This window comes from Echeneis naucrates, chromosome 23 (genome assembly GCF_900963305.1).
Source record: "Echeneis naucrates chromosome 23, fEcheNa1.1, whole genome shotgun sequence".
NCBI classification, from domain to species: Eukaryota; Metazoa; Chordata; class Actinopteri; order Carangiformes; family Echeneidae; genus Echeneis; species Echeneis naucrates.
In genome coordinates, this window is record NC_042533.1 from 493,873 (window position 1) to 520,371 (window position 26,499).

The following is a 26,499-nucleotide window of genomic DNA, read 5'->3' on the forward strand; positions in this document are numbered from 1 at the left end:
CAAATGTGCTTTTACAGAATCAACCCATTTTCAAAGGTTTAAGACAGAAACATGTTGAGTAGCTCCCTAATCCACGGTGGTCGGTTAAGTATTCATTAAAGTCGTTAAAAATCATTACGGCGCTAAGTATGAACTAATTAGTAGCAATTAATGCGAAGCAAAGATTTGTGTGTTACAGACATGGAAACAATTTCAGGGTCTGTTTGACTGGAACATTGAAAGGACCAGTTCATGGACGGGGTGATAAATTCACACGGCACCACTTCCATTAATCTTCCATCCATTTCAGGCTTTTGGAAATGAAATTGAGATTTAATGACATTAGAGCAAGGAGACGTTTCCATTTTAGATAAACTCTCCAAAGCACTCAGAACAGGTCGTGTTTTTATTTTATTCATTATTTGTTGTGTTTGATGTGATTGTGTGTTTTCTTTTTTTTGTATGTGCCCCTCCACGCCACCACACTGCAGCAGCTGTTGTGTATTTTTGCTTTGGTTTTTCAGGCTGTACAGATGTGAACATCTGGATGGTTTTGTTCAGTCAGTTCTGTGTGTTCCAGATCCAATGACTGAAATAAACTCGTTTTTTCTGCCCCATCATCATTTTCACTCGTCTCTTTATGATGCGTTATCATTACGATGTTGTCAGCAGACAATGACGGGCCAGCGGTGATGGATGTGCCCTTCCCTGTTGGATGCTTTACTGCCCCCCCCCCCCCCCCCCCATTGGAGCGCTGCTTTCACAGACAGGTCATTTTTATTTCCTCCCTCCTGAACCTGAACAGTTCTGGTCAATAATTAGCTCCTTGTAGCTGTTAGCATTGATGTTGTGCATGTTACTTTGTGTTGCTTGGCAGTGAGACACTTTCACACTGCAGTTGTGTGTTTGTTGTATTGCAGGTCAGCCCGCAGGAACCGTCCTGGGGACGTCTGGCTCGACGACACAACAAACCACAGGGAGTTCTTCAGGTCTGTCACGTCTTTCCTGTCCAAACAGCATCGGTCTCAGCAGTTTAAGGTGAAAACCTGCTGTGTTTGAACTCTGGCGTTGTGCTGGCACGGTGGCGGTGTTGAAAATGTGGAGGTGTCACATGGTGCAGTCGTAGAGCCTTTGACAGCAGGAGGATTTTCAGCGTCCGTCATCTGAGCCGCCGTATTGTCCCCCCCAGCGAGCGGCACGGCAGGAATGCTGGGATGGTGGCGATGAGAAGGGGAGGGAGGGAATCTATTCTGAGAGGACTGAGCCCATGCTTGCACCTGTCGCCGCTCACACCATTGAGGACGACTCCCCCAGCTGGGAACCCTCAGAGAAGCTGGTTTTTCTTCACTAAACTACGAATCCGGCCGGCTGCCGACAGGACAGGAAACGTCCTCCTGTTTCATTTTCATTGGCCTCCATCTTGGTTTTCAAAACCAGAGAAAACCAGAGAAGGTGGATCTGACCTGCTCTGTTCTCCGTCCTGATTGGGTGGTACAGTCTGTCAATCACACAGAACACTGAGGCGCTTTGGTCTCTGACCAGCGTCTCACAGCGGACGATGTGATGAGAAACAGACGAATGAATGAGCTGACATCGATCACAGTTCTGACTTCTTCTCATGTTTGTTTGACGGTCAGCGTTGAGTCGTGACTGAAGCCCTGCGGCCCTCTGGGAGAATTACGCACAGTTGGAGGATAATTGTTGTGCTAAGAGCCCCCCGTTAGTCCGACAGGTCTGTGAATTACTGCGTCTTTAAACGCCTGCCCAGGACTCCAGACAGATCCAGAACCTGGACCTGATGATAAATATAACTGAATTAGGACAGTGTCTAAACACAGAGTAAGAATCAGATGACTATTGAATAAATGAATCTAAATGAAGGTCCGAATGGATCCACAGCAGCTCAGAACCCGCCCCTCCCCCACTCCTGCTCCTGCTGCAGGTAATTAGGTCCTTGTCAAGGACATGGACTCACCCCCTTCCCCCACTACCTCCCTGTCAGTGGAACACCAGGCTCTGTCTCCAACAATAAAAGCCCCCACAAATTACCCCCCCACCCCATCTCTGCTGCTGCTGTTTAAAAAGAAAAACCTCCCGTGTTTGTTCAACAGCAAAATCGCAATGAAGCATCCGTCACATCCATCACAACTGTCAGCTCCACCTCCAGAGCCAACGAGGGGGCGTGGCCAGCTGTCAGTCACCAGCAGCTAATTTAAAAGAAAAATCCATTTAGTTTATCATCTGACAGTTAACCATCTGCCTCAGAGTCAGTCCCTGGACCTGGGCCTGGACATGGACCTGGACCTGGACTCTGGTTCTGGACCTGGACCTGGACTCTGGACCTGGACTCTGGTTCTGGACTCTGGTTCTGGACCCTGGGCCAGTTCACAACACGAACAAACTCTGAGGCCAACGTTTGTGAGCCTCTTGTGAGGCACAGGAACGAATAGGAAAGTGTGTTGTCTTTTCAACGTGACCATCTATTACAGCGTCCGATCCACATCTGAACTTCATCAATGTTTGAGTCACAGAAACTTCACCTTCTCCGTCCGCTCTGATTCCTCAGAGGCTCCACATGGATCCTGAACCTCCTCTGTGATCAGGGCAGCAGCAGTGGGGGGGCTAAGTGGGGGTCCACATATTTATCAGTGTTATTTTGAGAGCAGGGAAACCCAAACCTCAGGCAGGCCTGCTGAGTAAGGCAGTTGGAGGAAAAGAGTGGGTGGGGACACGTTCACTGGCAGCTCCTCCTGCCCAGCCACTTATATAACAGTTAGCCTGAAGATGCCAACACCTCCACCTTCCTGACACGCCCCCTCTGACACGTCCTGTCACGATTGGATCCCTTTTCTGACTTCCTTCCTGTTTCTGAGCTGTGATGACGTCGATCGGCCGATCAGCTGCAGAGCATCGTTCTGCCCCGATAATGATCGTCCTCGGGACAGGAAGTTCAGCCCAGGAGACATAATTGTTAGCCTCAGCTGCCTGATATCAGACTCTGGGGGGGGTTTGGAGTTAAAGGGGGGGCTGAGGGGAAGATGAAGGCCTGCTGGTTCTGAATCACAGGCCTGGTGACAGCGAGGCAGACGGTCTGCATTTTAACATGAACCAAACCAGAGAAAGAACAAAAAGCAGAAACAAACTCAGCAGCTGCATGAAATGATAAATCCATATCAATAAGAGATTAATGGAGGAACAGGGGGTGTAAGAAGCGGCTCTGATTGGTCAACAAAGACCAAACACGTATGGGGGCTCTGATCAGAACATCCTTTTCTGGGTTCCTTCAGTCCGCTGAAAAGTTTTGACTAAAGAACAGAAGAGTGTGAACTAAAATGGCCGTGAATCTTCCTTTAGTGTTTGTCCTGTCGTTCTGAATCTGATGCTCAGAGACAACGAAAAACAACAACTTTGAAACAAAAGTTTTCAAAGAAGAGCTCGGCCGGTCAGGGAGATCAGTGTGGAGGTGACTGACCTCTGAAAGGTTGATCCAGCAAACAGACTCGGCTGTCGGAGGAAGGACGGGGCTCCAGTTTCAGCCACAGAAAAGACGGAGGCCACGAGCTGAAACACAAACCAGTGACGGGAAAGTCTGAAGGAGAAACGTCTTCTGCGCTCAGTGACCTTTGATCATTATCTGTTCGATGAGCTGACGGATTATTCTGCTCAGACAATAACAGTTATTACAACCAAAACATACTGAGGATGGAGATACAGGAACATCAGGTGAAGCTCCACAGCTGATCAAGACAGAACTAAAACCTGAGGAACCTGAAGAACATCAGGCTCAGAAGAGGCGGGGCGGCTGAGAGGATTGGCTCCTTCAGGCCCGGGTGGTGAATTTTCATTTCGGACTCTGATGGAGCACCTTCTCAGAACAGCGACGGGCTGATGATCTTCGGGGGGGGGGGGGGCATGTTCTCCTTTGTGGCTGAAGGTTACATATGGATGTTCAGGATTTAAATCAGGACTGAGTCCCGTCATGTGACACCGGTTGAGCTGAGAGAGAAAAGAGCCTCTGCACTTGATTGATTTGTTTCGAGGCTTCGCAGAAACACTCGGTCTTATCTTGAAGTACAGCTGCCCCGATACAATACATCATGAACCGCTCTTGCACACAACACAACTGCACTGCACCTACACACACAGTTAACGCTGCATCCTCCAGCAGTTTCACCTTCCTGCTGCTCCTGCTGAGATTACCCCAGAGATTCCTGCCTGGTCTGAGGGCAAAGTGCCATCTGATGCATTAACAGGGTTAAAAGGAAGCTGGCTGCATGAATGATATCAGCATCCAGGTCTGTAAGGCTTTATTTACTGAAAAACATTCAGTCGGTCCGTCGTGTGTCTGATTGGAGGGAACTCATACCTTCACACAGAGCCGAACGTATGACAGTTTGTGTGTGAGAGGACGAACAGGAGGAGAAAGACGAGCCACAACCCCTCCAGAAAATAGTTCTCCATCATCGTCGATCATGCAGCCTCCCTGCTGTCAGACTGATGTCGCTGTTGTTGTTGTTGGTCTGCGGGACAAACTCCATCAGACTGTATGAGATGTATATTCTAAATACATTCTAGCCTTGATATCTGTGCTTCATCAGCTCGGTGCAGTAATTGTGGGATTTTACTGTTTCCATCATGTAGAAACGTCTTCCAAAGATCATTCAGCCTTTAAATTGTAAAACAGCCTGTCTTGGGCTCTGATGGATTTTCTCTCCTCACAGAAAACAGTTGAGTTTTCAGTTTCCAGTTCATTGTAATTGTGTTGCTTGATTGGGGTCGTCTCACTGAGTAACTGCAGAAATTGTGTTCTTCCCTGCTCATTATTTAAAGCAGGCTGCAGCGTGGTGGAGGTGAGATGAGCCGTTTCATTGTGTTTCTGCTGGTCACAGTGCAGCCGTCCATCTCCCCGTTCTCCATTTTTCCGTCTGCAGGACAATTGAAACGGAAAGTCAGCAATTCAGATGTGAAGGGTTTGGTCCTGAAAAAGGAAAAAAAAACTTTTCAAAATGTCCAAAGAATAACAACCTTCTCAGTAACCTTTGATAAGAAGTACAGAATTAAAGAAAACACTGTTCGTGTTGGTGACTGATGAGCAAAGGACTTTTAATTTCAGTGTTTCGTGTCACTGAAGCTGAAATGTCCCACCAACCAGCTGATCCCATGTTTACTCTTTAGTGCTTCATCTGAAGACGGCAGATGTGACATCACGGATCTTTAGACCGTATGGACCTTTAAACAAATGAAACAAACCAACACAACAACATGTGTTCACCTGCAGAGACGCAGTATGCCGACGTTAGGCCGATCTTTCTCTTTCAGTTTCTCTCAGCCTAAAACAGAAAATCAGCTTTTTGTGTAACTACTCACTGAGTTGTGTTTACTCCAGAGTCCGTCCTGAATCAGCAGAGTCCTGTCGGCAGTCACTTCCTGTGTGGATCGGCCCGTCCTCGCCACATGGCACCGAGCTGGCACCGGCCCGTGAGCTGCCGCCGCGCACCGTCTGCCCGCTCAGCCGTTATGTAATCAGCTCCACCGCCGAGTCTGAGGCTTCACTGCAAAAAAACAACCGCCTGCTGTCCTCTCCAGGTGAAACGCCGTCTCCTCTGACCTGCACACCTGAGCAGAGTTCAACGCGCTGCTGTATTTTTATTTATTCACACATTCAGTCATTTCACATTAAACCTTCGTCTGATCAACAGATTCAGGATTGGCTGCAAAAACTAACACAGTCAGAGAAACAAAATGGAATTATCATCACGATATAAATGTCTTCAAAGCTCCAGACAGTCTGAAGGTAGAAAATACAAAGTGTGGCCTTTGGTGACAGGACCCCGCTGTCTCCGGATGAGGGGCAGAGAAGGGGTGAGCTGTGGAGGTGGAAATGAAACACACCTTTGTTTTTGTTACAGAGGAGGGAGGAGAGTGGAAATATGACCTGATCACCCAGCTGAGGCTCTGGGGACCAGAACCACACAGGAAGAGGAGGGACCCACCTCCAAAATAAAAGGATCAGACGAGGAAAAGAACTCTGAAGGTGAATGAAACTCCTGCATATTAAACAAGAGTTTAGATTTCAGCCCTGAAGCGTGTTTCAGCTTCAGGGCTGAAAAAGAGGAGAAAGGAAGGGGAGGAGGAGCTCAGAAAAAACTTTTTATTTGATTGAATTCAGCAGAGCCAGTGTGTCCGTCCGTCCTCCGGTCCTCCACTGGACTGGACTCGTGGTCTGGGCCTCTCTGTTTTCTGATCCCACAGTTCCCAGAGCGTTTGGACGCTGCAGCTCAGTGATTGATGGAGCTATTCTTATTACTGACCCATTACGTAAAATGCAGTCAGACCCTAAAAATAAGAGCAGGCTTTTCAGGACATTCATTGTTTGCTTTAGTGTTGGAGCAGGAATCCAGATCCATCAGTCAACAACCCCCCCGCCCCCCCAGCCCGGGCTGCTGATCCACCAACCAGCCCCCAAATTAGTCACATTAGAGTCGGCCACATGCTGCTGTGGATAAAAGTTATTGATGTGAGTCTGCTGCTGCTGAACAGACTGAGTCCCAGACCTGGACTTCCCTCTCACAGCTGATGGATCAGACCTGAACTGAGACCTGGTCTGATCAGGTCGGACCTGGGTCACCTGTATGTTCAGGTGTTTGAATTATGATGTGAATGTTACTGTTAAGAGCAGCACGGTGTCACAGTGGTTCTCTCTGGAGGTCCTGGTCCGATTCCTGGCCTGGGGCCTCCAAAGACGTCCTGTTTGGGTTCATAGGTGACTCTAAACTGTCTGTAGGTCTGTCCAGGGTGAGCTGGGATTAGCTCCAGAACCCCCGTGACCCAGAAATGGATCAGAGGTGGAAGATGGAGACTGAATGTGACATCGGACGGAGGATTCTTTTGTTCTTATCGAATCAGCTGATTCTTCTCTGGATCTGTAGGCCCCCCCACACTGGAAACATGGACGGCTGTAATCAGAGTCCATCACACAAACTGATGCAATGTGATTGATTCTGGATCGACTGTGAATATGCCCCCCCCCCCCCCCAGCAGGTCTAATGTGCTGGTCATTTTCTATATGGATGTGTTTGTGGGGGGGTCGATCTCCTGAAGCCTGGGGGGGCACTCAGAGGCCGCACACTCAGAATGGAATCACACAAAAAAGAAAAATTCTATTTCATGATAAATGATCCAGATGTCCTGGTCCTGGACCAGACACTTACATACCACCAGTTCTGGATCTTTATCTGGACCTTCTATAAAGATTGGAAATATGATTTTACATCAATTCCTGACAAAAGAGTTCTGCCCCTTTAACTGGACCGGGTCCCCAAGATTCTGTGAGCCGACTGAAACAGAAAGTATAAACCTTTTGGAGGGAGTCAGGTAGTTTTATAGAAGAAGATAAAAGCTTGTCTCTCTTTATTTTGACCCCCCTCCCCGCTGAAGTCTTTGTTGTTTGCTCCAGCTTCTGGACACCTGTTGAGTTAAGGTGTGTAAAATAATAAAGGTTATTACCAGGGTGGAGGTGTGATCCTGCTGCTGCACAGATAACTGATCACAACAGGAATTTGTTCGGTTTATATTTGTGCTGCAGCATCATTAACTCTTTTCATTCTGCTGGACATTTTCTCTGATGTCGGACGGTCTGACATTTAAAGTCTGTCACATTAACAGAGAACAAGCTGAGAGGAGCGAACACAGCAGGAAGTGGACTCATCACTCTGCTGGTCCACCATTTAATCTCCTAATGTATCCCGGCATCAGTCGTACGTGAAGACTGAACGGCCTCAGACTCACTCACATTACCTGAGAGGTCACCTTCAGCCAGCCGTACACAGCAAACAAACATCAGGCAGGATTTTTATCGCAGGATTCCTGTTTCTGACTCTCACTGAGCTGCTTTCCGATGTTTGTAGTTGATAAATTTCACACAAATAATTAATATTGCCCCGGGCTTTTATTCTGAAGGGCCTCTCTAATTCCATCAGGACTGGATTTTATCTTTATAAAAACATACATATTATATATGTATGTAATAAGTTAAAATGCACATTGACTCACTTGTGAACTTCCCTGAATGTTATCTTTTATATTGATTTTATTCAATCATCCATTAGTCATTCTGTTTTACATCCCTTTATTAAAATACAACATAACCTCCTCGTATATTTTATGACTAAATTGGACGACTCATGGTGAAACATTTTATTTTGCTCCAACCTTTGCTCTGGAGCTGATAAACAGAAACTCTTTTTCTGTCTCTTTCTCTGGCTGCTGTTTATGTGGCAGCAGTTAATAATTATAACGAGGTGTTCAAAGGTCTGTAACGAACCCAGACGTGTCAGTGACTTCAATTAAAAATTAATGTCAGAGGAGGAAACTCATCTCGAAATCCTCCTGTGCCAATAATTCAGAAGAGATCCTGAAGCTTCAGCCATCAAACAGAAGTTTCAACACATGCAGTGTTTTACTGTGATATTTGACAGATTGTCTTCCTGTGGATTCCCCAGAGTTCCCATCAGCTCCCTGAAACATTAACCCAGTTTCTCTCCATTTTCCTATCAAGATCTGAAGCTGATATGACCCTGAGTCCGTCTTTGTGCCGAGCCTTTGGAGAACAGAAGCTCCAGTGTGGAGGCAAATATGAGCAAATAACCTTAGTTACACAAAATTTCCAATTCTAATTTGTCATTGCACCGCAGTGACATCAAGGACAGAGTGGTGTTTTAGACAAAGGGACCACAGAGGCCCACCATTTTACACCGAATTTAATGAACCCTAAATTATATTTAAATACAGAATAAGTCTTCAGACATAGAAATTCAGTTAGAAAGAAGTATTTATTGAGTTTATGGTCAGACAAATTACAAACAAACAAAATCCTCTCCAGTCTTGACCTTGGTATCTTCGAGGGAATTCAAACTCAGCAGGCATGAAGTCTGACAAACCGATCCGGGTGGGGCTGAGGGGAACCAGCTCTTTAGTCCTGAAACCAGGTTTTTCTGAGGCCTCTGGAGTAGAAACGGGTTTATGGCTCAGTGAGCCTGACTGCTGGGATGTGTCCTACATTATCAGAGCGTGTTGTGTGTTCGTTATGTGCTGGAGGAATTCATGCTCATGTCCTAATTCCACATGTATGAAGTTCGCTCCTGTTTTCGGGAAAGTAGTTCATCATATGAAATTAAAACAGTAACTTTCTTGGTTTTTGTTGGAGTTCTCTAGACTGGACCACCTGAGAACATCATGAAGGTTCTGTGCTCACTCACTGCAGATTCGGAGTAAACGGTCTTATATAACTGTCTGCTGGGTTTCTTCAAAGTTTACTGGCATGTTTTCAGGGTGGGGTTCAGGGTGACCCTCCTGAGGTCCAGACATTTTCCATGTCCGACCCCTGAAGTGGTCCAGAACCACACAGTTAAAAATCCCTTTGACTGTTAATTATAGTGACAGATGGAGGCCTTAGAGGGTGGGAACCATCCTCAGACTGCGGCCCTCACGTTGGCTCCCAGTGACCTGACCAGTGCGAGCAGTGGGGCATCATGGGAAACTGCTGATACGGTTCTGTGAAATGTTCTGCTCTGCCGGAGGAGCAGAGAAGAAATGAGCCCATTGGCTGTCTGTCGGCGTGGATCAACCTCATCACAGATGAAGGTCCAACAAGAAGACAAAACCGCTTCCAGAGAACGTCTAAAGGCCGATGTAAGAAACTACCAACTGCTCTGTGTGTCTGTGTGCGTCTGTGTGTGTTTGTGTCTGTGTGTCTGTGTGCGTCTGTGCGTGTCTGTGTGTGTTTGTGTGTGTGTGTTTGTGTCTGTGTGTCTGTGTGTGTCTGTGTGTGTCTGTGTGTGTCTGTGTGCGTCTGTGTGCGTCTGTGCGTGTCTGTGTGCGTCTGTGTGCGTGTCTGTGTGTCTGTGTGTGTTTGTGTTTGTGTGTGTCTGTGTGCGTTTGTGTGTGTCTGTGTGCGTCTGTGTGTTTGTGTGTGCCTGTGTGTGTCTGTGTGCGTCTGTGTGCGTCTGTGTGTTTGTGTGCGTCTGTGTGTGTCTGTGTGCGTCTGTGTGTCTGTGTGCGTCTGTGTGTCTGTGTGCGTCTGTGTGCGTCTGTGTGTTTGTGTGTGTTTGTGTGTGTCTGTGTGTGTCTGTGTGCGTCTGTGTGTGTCTGTGTGTGTTTGTGTGTGTCTGTGTGCGTCTGTGTGTTTGTGTGTGTTTGTGTGCGTCTGTGTGCGTCTGTGTGTTTGTGTGTGTCTGTGTGCGTCTGTGTGTGTCTGTGTGTGTCTGTGTGTCTGTGTGTCTGTGTGTTTGTGTGTGTCTGTGTGCGTCTGTGTGTTTGTGTGTGTCTGTGTGAGTCTGTGTGCGTCTGTGTGTGTCTGTGTGTGTTTGTGTCTCTGTGTGTGTCTGTGTGTGTCTGTGTGTGTCTGTGTGTTTGTGTGTGTCTGTGTGAGTCTGTGTGCGTCTGTGTGTGTCTGTGTGTTTGTGTGCGTCTGTGTGTGTCTGTGTGTGTCTGTGTGCGTCTGTGTGTGTTTGTGTGTGTCTGTGTGTCTGTGTGTGTCTGTGTGTTTGTGTGTGTTTGTGTGCGTCTGTGCGTCTGTGTGTCTGTGTGTGTTTGTGTGTGTCTGTGTGTTTGTGTGTGTCTGTGTGAGTCTGTGTGTGTCTGTGTGTTTGTGTGTGTCTGTGTGTGTCTGTGTGTTTGTGTGTGTCTGTGTGAGTCTGTGTGTGTCTGTGTGTTTGTGTGTGTCTGTATGTGTCTGTGTGTCTGTGTGTGTCTGTGTGTGTCTGTGTGTGTCTGTGTGTGTCACTGTGTGTGTCTGTGTGTGTCTGTGTGAGTCTGTGTGTGTCTGTGTCTGTGTGTCACTGTGTGTGTCTGTGTGTGTCTGTGTGTCTGTGTGTGTCTGTGTGTGTTTGTGTCTCTGTGTGTGTCTGTGTGTGTCTGTGTGTTTGTGTGTGTCTGTGTGTGTCTGTGTGTCTGTGTGTGTCTGTGTGTGTCTGTGTGTCTGTGTGTGTTTGTGTCTCTGTGTGTGTCTGTGTGTCACTGTGTGTGTCTGTGTGTCTGTGTGTGTCTGTGTGTGTCTGTGTGTCTGTGTGTGTTTGTGTCTCTGTGTGTGTCTGTGTGTGTCTGTGTGTTTGTGTGTGTCTGTGTGTGTCTGTGTGTGTCTGTGTGTGTTTGTGTCTCTGTGTGTGTCTGTGTGTGTCTGTGTGTTTGTGTGTGTCTGTGTGTCACTGTGTGTGTCTGTGTGTCTGTGTGTCTGTGTGTGTGTCTGTGTGTTTGTGTGTGTCTGTGTGAGTCTGTGTGTGTTTGTGTCTCTGTGTGTGTCACTGTGTGTGTCTGTGTGAGTCTGTGTGTCACTGTGTGTGTCTGTGTGTGTCTGTGTGTTTGTGTGTGTCTGTGTGTGTCTGTGTGTCTCTGTGTGAGTCTGTGTGTCACTGTGTGTGTGTGTCTGTGTGAGGTGTTGGACTGAGGTTGTCTGTGTGTCTGTGTGTCACTGTGTGTGTCTGTGTGTCTGTGTGTGTCTGTGTGTGTTTGTGTCTCTGTGTGTGTGAGGTGTTGGACTGAGGTTGTCTGTGTGTTTGTGTGTGTCTGTGTGTGTGTGTGAGGTGTTGGACTGAGGTTGTCTGTGTGTGTCTGTGTGTGTCTGTGTGTGTTGGACTGAGGTTGTCTGTGTGTCTGTGTGTGTTTGTGTCTCTGTGTGTGTCTGTGTGTGTTGGACTGAGGTTGTCTGTGTGTGTCTGTGTCTCTGTGTGTGTCTGTGTGTCTGTGTGAGGTGTTGGACTGAGGTTGTCTGTGTGTGTCTGTCTGTCTGTGTGTCTGTGTGTGTCTGTGTGTGTGTGTCTGTGTGAGGTGTTGGACTGAGGTTGTCTGTGTGTGTCTGTGTGTCTGTGTGTGTCTGTGTGTGTGTGTCTGTGTGAGGTGTTGGACTGAGGTTGTCTGTGTGTGTCTGTCTGTCTGTGTGTCTGTGTGTGTCTGTGTGTGTGTGTCTGTGTGAGGTGTTGGACTGAGGTTGTCTGTGTGTGTCTGTGTGTGTCTGTGTGTGTTGGACTGAGGTTGTCTGTGTGTGTCTGTGTGTCTCTGTGTGTGTCTGTGTGTTTGTGTCTCTGTGTGTGTGTCTGTGTGTGTTGGACTGAGGTTGTCTGTGTGTTTGTGTGTGTGTGTGTGTGTCTGTGTGTGTTGGACTGAGGCTGTCTGTGTGTTTGTGTGTGTCTGTGTCTCTGTGTGTTTGTGTGTGTCTGTGTGTGTGTGTGTGTTGGACTGAGGTTGTCTGTGTGTGTCTGTGTGTCTGTGTGTGTTGGACTGAGGTTGTCTGTGTGTGTCTGTGTGTCTGTGTGTGTTGGACTGAGGTTGTCTGTGTGTGTCTGTGTGTGTGTGTGAGGTGTTGGACTGAGGCTGTCTGTGTGTTTCCGGATGCAGAGTGGGTCAGACGGATCCTCCTGGACCAGCTGCTGGACTTGAGACCACTTGGTGCCATCTGGAAACAGGCCGCTCTGTCTGGAAAGCCAGCAGCCTTCAGGAAATGAGGCCTGATACTTCCAAAGTAAAAGTCCCGGTGACCTGTGAGGACCAAACAGGAAGTGATCTTTTCCTTTTCTGTTTTCACCTGAATCGGGTCCATCTGACCTGAATGATGAAACATCAGCTGACTCACCCACATCTCTGTCCCCCTGCAGCTCCCTGAGGCCTCTCCATGGGAAAAGAAAGTTTTCCTGCGGCTCTGGGAGTAATCCAGCTATTTTAGGAAAACACGTCACAGCTTTGAGCTGCAGCCCAGAAACTCGCCTTATTTCTTTTCTGCTCTCCGGACTTGTTGCACGGCGCCGTGTTTTCCTCCACCAGAGACACGCTGCTCCCAAACTGTTTTCCGGGGGGGGGGGGCATGAAGCCGCCTGGTTTGTCCTGCCGGTCCGACCTGTGTGGAGGAAACGTCAGCAGGTTCGTGTTCGTGTTGAGGCGTGACTTTGCAGAGCTACAGGTCTTCATCCAGGCTCCACCTCAGCCTTTCCTGTATGCCCTCATCCATCAGCCCGGCTGGGCACCGTGAGCCGGAGACAGCAGGTTCATTACGCACAGCTGCGTGTGCACGGACACACAACACATCGTGCATGCCTGCTGCCGGATGTGTGTATCGGATTCATCCCGGGCATATGTGCGTGCATGTGTGTTTTTACCCCCCCCCAGTGAGGGAGCGTGCACACACGTCAGCTCGGGGAGGGCGAAGCCTGCTTAAAATGCTGTGAATGTGACAGCCGATAGTCCAGACCACAGCAGCCTGCGGACGGCTAAAGGTGAGCCGGTTCAGGGGGTGGGGGGGCACCACAATGCCAACGGAACCAGCCCGCCCGCAGACGTGACGCCGACTCACAGACAACAAAGACAGAGACGCGCGGAGACGCTCGGCTGGTTTCCAAAGACGCGCGGAGGAGTCGGAGGCGGAACCGACCGGACCGAGGAGCGGGGAGCGGCGCCCTTGGCTGGGGAGGGGGGGGGAACATGACAGTGGTGCCCGCAGAGAACCTGGATGAGACTGTGGCACTGGCCGCGCTGTCCGCCCAGGATGTGTTCGACCCGGAGAGAGCCGAGAACCAGGACTGCTGCGAGCGGGTGGTCATCAACATCTCCGGGCTGCGCTTCGAGACGCAGCTGAAGACGCTGGCCCAGTTCCCCGGCACCCTGCTGGGGGACCCGAGGAAGAGGATGCGCTTCTTCGACCCCCTCCGGAACGAGTACTTCTTCGACCGGAACCGACCCAGCTTCGATGCCATCCTCTACTACTACCAGTCCGGGGGCCGGCTCCGGAGACCCGTCAACGTGCCGGTGGACATCTTCATGGAGGAGATCAAATTCTACGAGCTGGGGGAGGACGTGATCGAGAATTTTAAGGAGGATGAGGGCTTCATCAAGGAGGAAGAGCGGCCGCTGCCCGAAACAGAGTTCCAGCGGCAGGTCTGGCTCCTGTTCGAGTACCCGGAGAGCTCCGGACCCGCCAGGGGGATCGCCATCGTCTCGGTGCTGGTTATTCTCATCTCCATCGTGATCTTCTGCCTGGAGACTTTACCGGAGTTCCGAGAAGAATCCAGAACGTATGGCGATCAGCTGGCGCTGAACGGAACCGGGCGCGCCAAGAAGCCGGACCCCTTCACCGACCCGTTCTTCATCGTGGAGACTCTCTGCATCATCTGGTTCTCCTTCGAGCTGCTCGTCAGGTTCCTCGCCTGCCCGAGCAAGCCCGCCTTCTTCAAGAACATCATGAACATCATCGACATCGTGGCCATCATGCCCTACTTCATCACCCTGGGGCTGGAGCTGGCGGAGCACCAGGGGAACGGCCAGCAGGCCATGTCCCTGGCCATCCTCAGGGTCATCCGCCTGGTCCGGGTCTTCCGGATCTTCAAGCTGTCCCGGCACTCCAAGGGGCTCCAGATCCTGGGCCAGACCCTGAAGGCCAGCATGAGGGAGCTGGGCCTGCTCATCTTCTTCCTCTTCATCGGAGTCATCCTCTTCTCCAGCGCCGTGTACTTCGCCGAGACCGACGACCCGGACTCGGGTTTCAGCAGCATCCCGGACGCCTTCTGGTGGGCCGTGGTGTCCATGACAACGGTGGGATACGGGGACATGTGTCCGGTCACCATCGGCGGGAAGATCGTGGGCTCGCTGTGCGCCATCGCCGGGGTGCTGACCATCGCGCTGCCGGTTCCGGTCATCGTGTCCAACTTCAACTACTTCTACCACCGGGAGACGGAGCACGAGGAACAGCTCCAGTACACGCACGTGACCTGCGGCCAGCAGCAGCTCACCTTCGGAGAGTTCAAGAGGAGCGACAGCAGACCGTCCCTGTCCAAGTCCGACTACCTGGACTGCGGGGACGCGGACTCCATCAAGTACACCAACTGCAGCCCGCACAAAGCCCGCACCGGGAAGCTCACCGACGTCTGAGCCACACGCGCCTTTACGCACGGCGGCGCGCGGAGGGAAGCTCCCGGCGTCATTCCCAACATCCCGCGGTCCGGTTTGAGTTCGGACTGACCAGCTTCTTCTTTGTGCCATCGACAGGAATCATTTCAACCTGGTGGATTATCACAGAACTCATCTTCACACGAACTGTCTTCCATTTCGCGCGTCTGGAGCTGGAGCTGAGAGAAGCTGAGCCAGCGGCCGATGGCAGCACTTTATTCTGTTAAAAATCCACCTTCCTCTTAGTAAATGTGATTTATTGCCCTTAAGATGCAGCTTTAAAGTTTACATTTGCTTTTCTGTCGACGTGCAGCAGAAACACAACAACAGGACCAATTTAATCTAAATATACAGACTAATGCAGGAGGCGCCTGACAGACACACACACACACACACACACACACACACACCTGTTATTTCACCCCATGTACTTTCCATTCAGGCTAAAACTCAGTGTTGGATCAAAAGATGGAAAAATCGATTACACTCAAATTAACAGATTTGGATTCCAGATGGCTCTTAAGTGTATAAAACAGGCTTCCGTGGAATCAGCCTGCAAGACCAAAATTAGGGCAGCGCACCCTTCTGTGAACGGGCACGGTTAATTCAGCAGCAGACAGGAGGTGAACCTGGAAAAAAAAACAAAAAAACAAAACAAAACAAAGAAAACTATGTAATGCAAACCAACAGCGCCACCGTGCGGGTGAAGGGAGTCCCTGCATCTTTCGGTGGATGCAGTTTCTATAGCAACCTTCCAGACTTTTCTGTATTGTCTGCCACAGGAATGAAAGGACGCAGGCTGAAACTGTGAGGCCAGAAAACCACCATGTTGTGGAAGCCTCCATGTTGTCGACTTCAGCAGATGGAACTGAAGCATCACGTTTAAGGTTTAACAGGAAAGTGATCGGAGTTCACCTGCTGCACTGCAGTCACACAGAATATGGTCCATCCTGATCCACGTTGTTTAAAATCAGCCCATCACACCTTCCTTGATCCCACACTGAGGTTTCAAACTGACAAATTTTCAAGATAAAGAACAAAACAAATCAATACAGCAGTAAAATTTGAGAAAAGCAAGAAAATCCTCACTGTGAATAGTTTTAAAAAGATATTTTGAATGTTATAGAACTTGACTGATACTGATGTAAACTGTACAGACTGACATGAGAGAAAAAAAGAAAGTGATATCAGTGGAAATTAGGTTTTTAGACAAACTGATATTTTGTCTGGCAGTTATGTGTCATGTCCTTGGGGCACTTTTTAAAAAAGGAACAATGACATGAGTGGTATATAATACACTAAATCTACAGTGTTAAACATCCAAATTCAGTTTATTTGCTATTTATGGAAGCAAAATAAGGCCAAAATGAAGTTTAATCATGAAAAAAAAAAAATTAACACCCAACTTCTAAAAATGTAAAATTTGTTTGGCTTTATTTTGCCTCTATAGCTAAGATAGATCCGGATAGTGATGAAACTGATCCACAGATATGATCTGATCATAATTTTCTGGTTGACAAATGAGATGAATGGAAAATGTAAATTTAGTAATTCTGTGTCAATTGATCAACATTTACTTTGTAATTTGCACAGCTGACCAGTTAGATCATTTATTATGTCGAAATAAGATCCCCTGTTGTATCGGAGGTTTTCAGCTCTCTGCTCATCTGGTCTCATCTGGAATCCACAGACGAATAATCCGAATAATAATCAACTGAACCTGCTGGAAAAAAGGGGGACTTTTGAGAGACTGACGGAATAAAAGGATGATACGATTTCACCGTGGTTGGATTATTATGGATGGAGGCCTGATGGAGTATAACTGTGGAGTCATCAACAGATTCTCAACACGGAGGGCTCCAAACAAAGGTGAGTTCCACCTGCGCCAAGCTCCACCCACACCCAGATGATCAGACTGAGCAGCCATTTGAGTCATCTGCTTTGGAAAATCTAAAAGGAAAAAAAAAAAAAATCAAAAAAAGCACACACTACAATCCAGTTTCTCTGAATTAAGTCAAGCTCATTGTTGGAAGTAAAATTTCATCAACAAAATGTTGCTTAAACTTAGTGGATCAAATTCAGATCCGCACCAACGAACAGATGACACTTCACTGAACAAGATGAGCTTGGCTTTTGAATGTGTCTTATTTTTAATTCATCTTTGTTTTTTAAATAGTTCACCTGTTTGGGCTGAGGGCTCTTTAAGCCCCACCCCCACAGCCCACTGTGCTCTGATTGGCCAGCTTCACTTCCACGTGTTCACGTTTGAGTCGGTAATTTTAAATAACTTCCGGGCTAAAGGCAAACAAAGAAAGAGATAATCCGAGTTCAAAACTGTCGCAGGTAAGAAAATATGAATGAATTTTACTTTTGTGATTGCAGTTAAAAATAATTGCAACACAAAGTGAAGCTGTAGTTAAAGAGTGAACGGTTAAAGTGGTTAATTTTCTGGCGCTAACGGACATTAGCACGCGGCTTTAGCATGCTGTTTCCACGAAGCCGGAAACATGGCGGCTCTCAGCACAGCAGGTACGCGGACTTCCGGTCTGTATTCTGACTGATGATCTTCCTGGACGCCTTTTGTTCCTGCTGATTCACAGAAATAAAGGCCAGTCTGATCCGGATCCAACACCTCACTTCACCTTTTAGTCTGGTTTTACCGTTCACATGACGCTGTGTAATCTCTCCACGTCCTCTGTGGTCTCCTTTAGAAAACAAGATGTGGGCTGTTTACGGTGGAGGATTAAAACTATAAAACCCTCACCCATTAGCAACAGGAGAGAAATCAGGATGGTGCAGTCCCACCCTCAGCCTGCAGGTGGCAGCAGCTGCTGGGAGGAGCTCAGCACAGCTGGATCATCTGCAGTCTTTCCTCCAGCTCAGAATCATTCAGGCACCAGAGTCATAACAGAAAGCCTGAACCCACTGCACCTTCAGTGGTCAAAGTCAGCCTGAAAATAAAGTGAGTCCAGGAGAAGCCGATTTTCTACATCAGGTCATAGTGACACTTGATAATTTTGTTCACCCCATTCATAGCTGTGAAGGTGGTCTAAATATTAGAAACGCCTCTCTGTAATGTGATACACTCCATCCTCACAGTGATCAGAGCTGAGCAGCTTCATTACAGCTGAACACTATGGAGGACTTCAGCCTGCTGTTCCTAACAAACTGCCACCTGAGTGTATCTAATTAATTATCTCTTTTATGGAGAGGCTGTAAAGAGTCTGGCTGGAGTTACCTGCAGCTTATGGATGGTTTTATCACATTCATGGAATCGGTTGCTCGTTCTCTGATGTCTTCGTGTCTTTCTACCTTTGAGCTGCAGCAGTAGGAGACGTCAGTACTGTTGGGTCACGATTAACAGGTTTGTTTCTCTGCGACGGAAAATAAATCATGTTTGGAGCGTGTTGTATGAACCTTCAGCTGCTCTCCCACCACCCAGCTCCCATGTTACAGTTACATAACAGTGTCAGACATGACAGCATCGCACTAACTGACTGTCCCCCCCCTGGCAGGGTTCTTGGTCAAAAGCTCTTCTTGTGTCCTCCCCCCTCCCTCCTCATGCCCCGTGTGTCCTCTCTGAACATATGCAGTCGATGCAGGCGGAGGTAAACAGGTTTCCCCTTGAATGACACTGCTGCTGTTGACGGAGCAGAGTTACGCTATGACAGCTATTGTTAGCGTCTTTGTCACTGCTGTGGGAATCTGTCCCGAAGCCTCAAGTGGCCCACAGTGAGTTACACCCCCCCCACTCATTTTTCCACTTCATAGGAGACTAACGGGTCCAGACAAAAACAGCAGTGTGGAGGTGAAGATGGAGGAGAGGGAGGGCACAGGATAAAACACATGACGGTTCTTCATAATTCCCAAATTCATCTTCACCTTCTGAAAAAGTCTTTTCACAAAATCAGTAATGACCTCCAGATGTTTTTCTGGCCCTGTTAACAGAGCCCAGGTCACAGATCTGTGCTCAGATACCAGATACTCTGCTGACAGGGACTTATTCAGTCCTCAGCTCCTGGATCGATTCAGCAAAGAAATCCTGATGTAATGATCATCATGGCAGGTAAAAGTGCAAATGACCATTTTCTTTTGCGCTAATAAAGGAAATCCAGTTTTTATTGGCCTTCTCTTGAAAAACACAAATATTATGATTTTACACAGAAATAGCTCCTTTTTTTTCCACTTGTTCATATTTAGATTTCAGTTGGACTTAAATTGTGATAAATTGTGCAGTTCTAATCAGCTCATGACCTTCTCTCACCATCTCAGCCTGAAGCCATTTCTCCTCCAGTTGATCTTTTTCTTGCTGCAGCTGCTCACTCAGTTTCTGCCGGAGATGGTTTTTTAAAACCAACTCTGTTCTGACAGAGACTGGACCAGTTTGGCCTCCATCTGCATGTTCTACTGCACTGGACCTCCAGAACCTCCACCCGGCTGCCTCCTCCATTAACTCCTGGCCCCTCTGCTAAAGCCGTCTCTCTCTCAAATATTTAGCTGCTGTAAACTGATCTGTTTTCAAGGTAAACATGGGGTTTAAGTGTGCCATGTGTGTGGCTCTGTCGTAGGCTGATGGTGGACAGTGCAGCAGTTTCTACTGACGGAGAGAAGCTCAATTAACAGATGAAGTTGTGATCCTTCTGCGCTCTGCTCCAAACACAGCAGACCGGTCAGCATGACACGCTCGTTCAGGTCAGGGGTCGTGATTATTTAAAGACACTTATGTCATTCCACTTGATGAATTACAGACACGGGGACCTTGACCAGCACGGCGTCAAACTATCGTCGACAGCAGCTGCTGAGCCCGCGGTCGCCATGGTAACCGGATCACAACATCCACAGAGCTTCAGGCTGTTCACTCTGTTGTTGTTATTCAGACTTGATGAGAAGTCATTTTTAGTGAGACAGGTTTAGACACAGATGTTTTTATTGGATGTCCCGATTGGGTCCACGGGCCCCAGTTTACCTACCACAACTATAAATAGACTGTTGGTCCACAACTGGAGATCAGATCATTAACTCATGATTTGACTTTGATGAAGCAAACGTGCGGTTTGGATTTAATCAGTTTTAAAGTCAGGATTAGGATCAGATGAGGATTGGATGAAAGTCAGCATCATAAAGGTTAAGATCAGGATCAGAGTTTGTCCAGGTTACAGTTCAGGTGCTGCTGTTGGTGCGATCAGCCTCATGTGATTAGCTAATAATAACACATTATGTGGAGGCAATTAGCCATCGTCTTTGTATAATGTATGTGTGATCCTTTACAATCCCTCTGATATTCTGACTTGACGTCCCCTTCCCTCTCCTTCCTGGAGAACAGTCTATTTTTAGTAGCTACTACATGGAAAATGTGCAGCCATGCTTACAGATGCCAGCTGATAATACCTTGCAGAATCTGCTGGAGTGAAGTGAAGCTCGGCAAAACACACAGAGCAGTTTCACTGGATTATTTTACAAATTATGTGCAGTACACAGCTGGTTTGACTGCTTCTGTTTATGGTCCAGCTCACCGGCTGCCGGCTTGTCCTGCTTCAACTCGTCACATCCTGTCTGGAGGACAGTTTTTAATCCAGACTTTTTCCCACCAGGGTCCAGATCTGAGTCCAAAGTCATTTAAGATCTGAGGCTCCTGCTCCGGGACAGCTCAGGTTGTGTTGAGACAAGCAAGATCTGCTTGGATTTAATCTCGGTCATTGTGATTGGAGTAGAGTAATCCACATGGATGTTACTGTATGAGTGTCATTGTTTGGGGCTTTTTAAAAATGTTGTTCTGTTTTTCTGCCCGGCTGCTCTTTGTGTGCACAGTGAAGACTCAGTAGACATGGTGCTGGTTTGTCCTGTCCTTGGCTTTGCTTCTTCAGCATGTGACCATGATGATGAAGATGGCCTGGAGTGTGTGTGCTTGTGTGTAGCTGATGACAGGAGTGAGGAAGAGTGTGTTGTTGGTGCTGTTCCTGTTATTGTGTCTGATCGGGATAATGGTTCGGACTCAGGCTGACTTTATTTTTCTGGTGATGGAAAACAAGAGCCTGGTTGAGAAAAAGTGTAAAGTGTATTTCCATTCCTATTGCAGTCATAGTGTGTATCAGTGATTTTTGTCACACCATGATCAACAACTGATGGAACCACATCGTCGTAACGTGATGTTTTTATTTAGTTTTGATGCTAATAAAAGCTCCTCACAAATCCTCTGATCCATTTTTAAAACACAACTGTATTTTCAGTCACCTGGGGGCGATGGCAAATATAAAAATATAAAAAAATCTCATTTGTTTTGGGTTTTTGTATCATTTGATTGCTGGCTGATCCTGAATGTGACAGAGTCACATGCTGTTTGTATTTAGATACTTAACGACAGTGTTGTCCTTTTTCTGTTCAGGAGAAGAACGATGAGCTCGCCCTTCACTTCACAGCGCCTTGTCAAACCAAAAGACTATAACAGCCCGACTCCCGTCCTCCCTCCTCTTCTTCATCTCCCTCTGACGAAGGTGAAGTAAAACAAACACTGACACTCATAGGAAACATGGAGCTATGAGACGCCTTGCCATGACACCAGGACATTCTGACTGATTTTTCTTTGCACAGAGCGAAGCTACAGTCGGACTCTGAGGTACGACAAACGTTACTTGAATCATCACAATGCTAAATAGACTTACAACATGCGTGCAGACTAACGGAGTCCTGCATATATTCACAAGTAGATGTTCTTTGGGAGATCGCTTCTCTTGCTGTAGAGACACTTGTGAGTCCTGTGTGTATGTTGCATATCATATACAAACCAAAACATATTATTGCATGCTTGGAAAGTAGAGCATGTAAACAGAAGAAAACAAGTTTGGCTTTTGTGTTGATGGCTCAACCAAGCACTGCAAACTATGGGAACAACAACGACCACAACTCATCACTATCAAGTTGATTCAAATAACCGTTTGACTCATGGAGTTAGCTGCAAAATCTATATTTTTTTAAAGTATCATATTGTATATGTTTTATAAGGAGCGGCAGCTTTTTAACATTTTGCTATTATGTTTAATTTTGTTCATTTTTGCTTCGGTAAAAAAACAAAATCAAAGCAGCTCCAGTTGGCAGCTCTGATGAAAATGTCTGGCCTGCTGAAAACAATAAAATTTACCAACAGAAAGTGGCCTGGCACTTATAGGAACGTCTGTGCTGGAAATTAGGACAAACGACAGTTGAAAGGCATCAAACGCAGACATGACATCTTACTTTCATTGAATAGTTCTGAATGCTTGCGTTTCTGATCAGAATGCTGTAATATCCGTTATCTATCAATAACATCTACCTCAGTGTCCGCTCATTAACGACAGAAGCTTTAACATCTGAACGGCGTCAGCATTAACTCCATAATCCCAACAGAGTCATTAGACCTGCGTTGAGCTTTCAATAATCTGGTGCAATTAAAAAAAATAAACCAAATGCTCTATAAACTGCCATTTAATAACTTAAAGAAATCCAAGAAACACTCAACTATGTATCACCGTCATATGAAGAAGAATATGTGTCATCCAGCCTGACTAAAGCAAAGCAATGTTAAGTATAATGTTTTATTTGCACATTTTATTAATTTATATGTAACATTTTTCAAAATGAGTGTGTGTCAATGTGAATGATGTTGGATCAGTGTATAATTGTTGATTTGAGGGCAATAATGGACTGCGGAGCGTGTTTAAACCGCTCCAAACCCTAATGATTTATTGATTTGAGGTTCTATTGGGATTTAGTGACAACCAAGAGTCTAAAATGCTGTTGAGGTTTCTCCAATTCACTGAAGAAAGCTGCAGTTCTGAGGGTGATGAGTAATTCTTGTAAACAGACACATTTTGGAGAATTATTACACAAAGTAGGCAGTGTGAGCGGGACGTTTTCAAGCTTTAAGGGTGGAATTTGTTCAGCAGCCATCTTAGTCTTTTGACACCAGTATTAACCATGTTTGGAGGAGGAGAGAGGGCTGGATCTGACCCACTCTGTACTCTTTCCTGATTGGTTGGTGCAGTCTGTCAATCAAACAGTAGCCATAAAGACTAAGAGACCATAAACTCATCAGGAAAACGTTTACTGGGCTAATAAATCAGAGAGGAGGAGGGACATTTTCCCATAGACTTCACTCCAATCTGACTTCTTTTTGATGGTCAGTAGATGGAGTTTGGGGTTTCTGTCTTTCTGCTGAACCAAATGACTCCCATTCTGGCCTGAAGACGAACAGACGCTTTTCCCAAAATGTTCCCTTTTCATCAGCATCATCATAAAACAGCAGACTGTAAAAACTCTGCACTTTGGTCTGGATGGAATTCTGCTTTGGTTAGATGTAAAAACAGCCAAGGGAGATTTGTGTTTGACAGAGTCACTGATGAGCTGTCACTGGGCATTACTCCTGATGATTAATGTATTCTGCGTACTGTACGTGCAATAACAGAACCAATGAGAATAATAATAATGATAATAATAACACCACATTTGCTCTGTGAGAGCAGACAGACTTGTCTTCATGTCCACGTATTTAAGCATCACTTGATATTAACGCTTCATGTCCATCATCAGCTGCAGAGTTCAGTCCAGGCTTCTCAACACATTGTCTCATTTTCATGCAAAAACGAGAGGAAGTATTAGTGAGAGTGACTCCTGAGCTCGCTAAACATCAGGTGGAGACAAAATAATTCTTTTCTGTTTTCTCTTATTGTCAGCTGTTGTTCATTTTGGCAATCTTCCATTGTGATCTATTTTTGATAAAATAAATCTTTAATCCTGATCAGTTTCTATCTCCATGTGTTTTCAGACGACTGCACATGCAGATGTGTCACATTCAGCGTTTCCATTCAAACATTTTCATGGGCAAAAAGTGCATTTAATGACATCATGTGTGTATTACCTTCATCCTTTGGTTCATCCCTGTGAGCTCATCAGTGTAGAAAAAGGCTTTAAAAACAGTCAGAGTGTGAGCCGACGACATGAAGAGCTGGAAATGACGTAACAAAATTAACCCTGCAGAGTTACAGATACGTCTCCATTCACTCCGAATAATAACAGATTCTGCTTATTTAGGATTTAATATGCATAAGAGCTGCAGCAATTAGTCACGTAAAAGATTGATTGGTTGGAAAAAAATAATCTGTCTTGTGATAAACAATTCATTTAAATTTTTGTGGCCTAAACAATGAAACATTTCTTTTTTGTTTTTTTAGTAGGCATGTTAGTAACAAAATAATAAGTCATGAAAATAATTGCAAGGTTAATTGACAGTTTGAAATAATCAATTTCAGTCTTGTGATACGAGCAACTCACCTGCAAATTGGAGAAAATTCAAAAATATTGAGACACAAAGAGAGCTGTGGTTGTTTGGAAGAGGCCCTGGATAAATAAGCACATGACATTCAATTTTGTGTACAATAAACAGTCAGAGAAAACGCAGATGATTCATTTTTGCTCATTAGGTGCAAACCCGTGGTTCTGTCATTGTGTTTACTGTCGACAGCAAAAACTGGACGACAACAAAGTCCAAAAACAGATGAGTGAAGAAATTCAGACGTCACTTTTGTCAGATCGTTTCATCTCAATAAAAAACACGCACATACACTCCTGAAACCAAATTTCCTGCCTTTGTATCTCTTAGTAAAAACTATCCTTTAACATGTAAGTCATATTATTCATGTCTGAAGGGTTCGAATCTTGTTCAGTGCTCCGTCAGTCAGCGTTAACTGCAGAAAGAAAACCAGCAGATGTCGTTTAGAAACATGCAGTAAACACACTCTTTCATCAAACAGCAATAATGCAGAAAAGTATGTCAAGGTGACTCGTCGGGCTGATCCCGTCTGTGCAGAAAAAGTTAATAGTGCCTTAATCATAGTCTGATTCCGTTATTCACCCTGTTAAATGCATCTGAAGTAAGTGTGTTTTCATATTAACACTGTAGAGATGATGTATTGAATCTACAGTAAGCAGTCTTCCTGAAGGAGAAGAAAAGAAATCTACAGAAGCTCAGTGTGGTGTGCCGTTGTTTGCTTGTTTGTTGTCATCAGGTAACTTTTATTTTAGCTAAAGATGAATTTAGTTCACAATCACATAAATATAGTAATTGTCTTTTATAACTATGGGAAGTCTCAGAGTCCTAAAAGATGAAAGAAAAAGTTTTAGTTATGAACTTTCTTAATAACAGCTTTCTGAGTACAAACAACAGCAGGACTATAAAATTCTGTTCTAGTTGGAGAAAACTTTACCACGAAATATTTGCACCAACGAGCACTCTGGGCTTCTGAAGTTCACTTTAATTCAGTAGAAATCTGAATGCCTGTTCCACTGCACTTCATTCTTTCTGTGCTTCAGGTGTTTTTTCACTCATTTACAGATGAATATCAGCGTGTCATTGACAATGTGGCTGTTAACTAATGACCAACGATAACAAGTACTGATGATGAAAATCTGAATTAAACCAACTATTTTCTGTACGCTGAATTTTTGATTAGACTGATTGGACAAAAAAGTAGTGAGAAAAAGTTGGCTTCAGTTCCATTAATTTCCCAGAGCTTTCAGTCACATATGAGGGGCTTTCTTCAGATGGAGTTGATCAAAAAACTGGTGGAGACTCAAAGCGCTGGGAAAGTAAAACTAGTAAGAGGCCTTGAGTCCACTTTAGTGTTTGTTTAGTTTAAGAGGTGGGAGTAAAATTATCCTGATGTAACATTTAGATTTGTCATCATGGAAGCTGAATAATGAAACTTTACCAAACAGCATCTTTTTACAATGATGATTAAAAACTAAAGAGGAAAGGTTGAAATTATTCACCTTCTTGTAAAATCACTTGAATCATTTCAAATGACCAACTTTGGATTTATCTGATTCTGTTGGATGTTTTGAATGAATTACAACTTGTTTAATTTATTGACTTCATATTTTCCATCATTTGTTTGATCTGGAAAAGTAATAATCAGGATAAATTCACATAAAAATGTCTATAAATGTGTTGAATCTTTCCAGACTCAACTTCATGTCAAACATAGTTGACTTTAAAGAAAGTGATGTTGAAAGAATACGAAGAGAATGACTGCAAAAAACAAGAAGTAAATATAAACCCGTATCGGCATGAGTGTAACAACTGCAATTTGTCTCCAAGTGTTTGAAGTCAGTCCTGTGTTCATTCACTGAAGTGTGTGTTTGTGTGTTTGTTCGTTTGTTTGTTTCATGTTGTTTTGCACTTCCTGCAAACAGCTGATACAACTGACAAAAAAAAAAAAAACAACTTTGTCTGCAGAACCTAAACTGTTGTCCTCAGTGTTGAAAACCTCTTATGATAGACTTTATTTTTGTTAACTTGGAGTGTCTGTGTTTGTATGACAGGTACAAAGTTAAATAACACACTGTAATAAATGTCTGGCTTGGGATCGTACACACTGTATATGCACAACAGAGTCATTCTGAATACTAGTTGTGACTACGTTTAACGTGGCCTTTTCTTTCTCTTCAATGTTCTGCAATGTTGTAAATGATTTGTATATTATGATATAATGCATATTAAAGTTAACGGGGCTTTATGTTTCTACTTATGTTTAATAAATAAATGAACTGTGCTCCACTGTA

General features: G+C 45.6%; 1 protein-coding gene across 5 annotated transcripts; it reads left to right on the forward strand.

The window, feature by feature from the left end:
- The first annotated feature begins 916 nt into the window (after positions 1 to 916).
- On the forward strand, positions 917 to 26,499 carry LOC115037060 (shaker-related potassium channel tsha2). 5 transcript variants are annotated; one of them, XM_029495524.1, is made up of 8 exons: positions 917 to 968; positions 5,366 to 5,565; positions 5,679 to 5,773; positions 5,889 to 6,013; positions 9,415 to 9,669; positions 12,370 to 16,776; positions 19,476 to 19,599; positions 21,290 to 26,499. In XM_029495524.1, exon 6 carries the CDS (start codon positions 13,447 to 13,449, stop codon positions 14,887 to 14,889), a length of 1,443 nt encoding a protein of 480 aa, XP_029351384.1. In that variant the 5' UTR covers positions 917 to 968; positions 5,366 to 5,565; positions 5,679 to 5,773; positions 5,889 to 6,013; positions 9,415 to 9,669; positions 12,370 to 13,446; the 3' UTR covers positions 14,890 to 16,776; positions 19,476 to 19,599; positions 21,290 to 26,499. The 5 variants fall into 5 exon arrangements, with proteins under 5 accessions (XP_029351384.1, XP_029351386.1, XP_029351385.1 ...); XM_029495526.1 differs by lacking the exon at positions 19,476 to 19,599 and having other exon boundaries at positions 21,290 to 21,398; positions 21,496 to 26,499; XM_029495525.1 differs by lacking the exon at positions 19,476 to 19,599 and having other exon boundaries at positions 12,370 to 15,152; positions 16,598 to 16,776.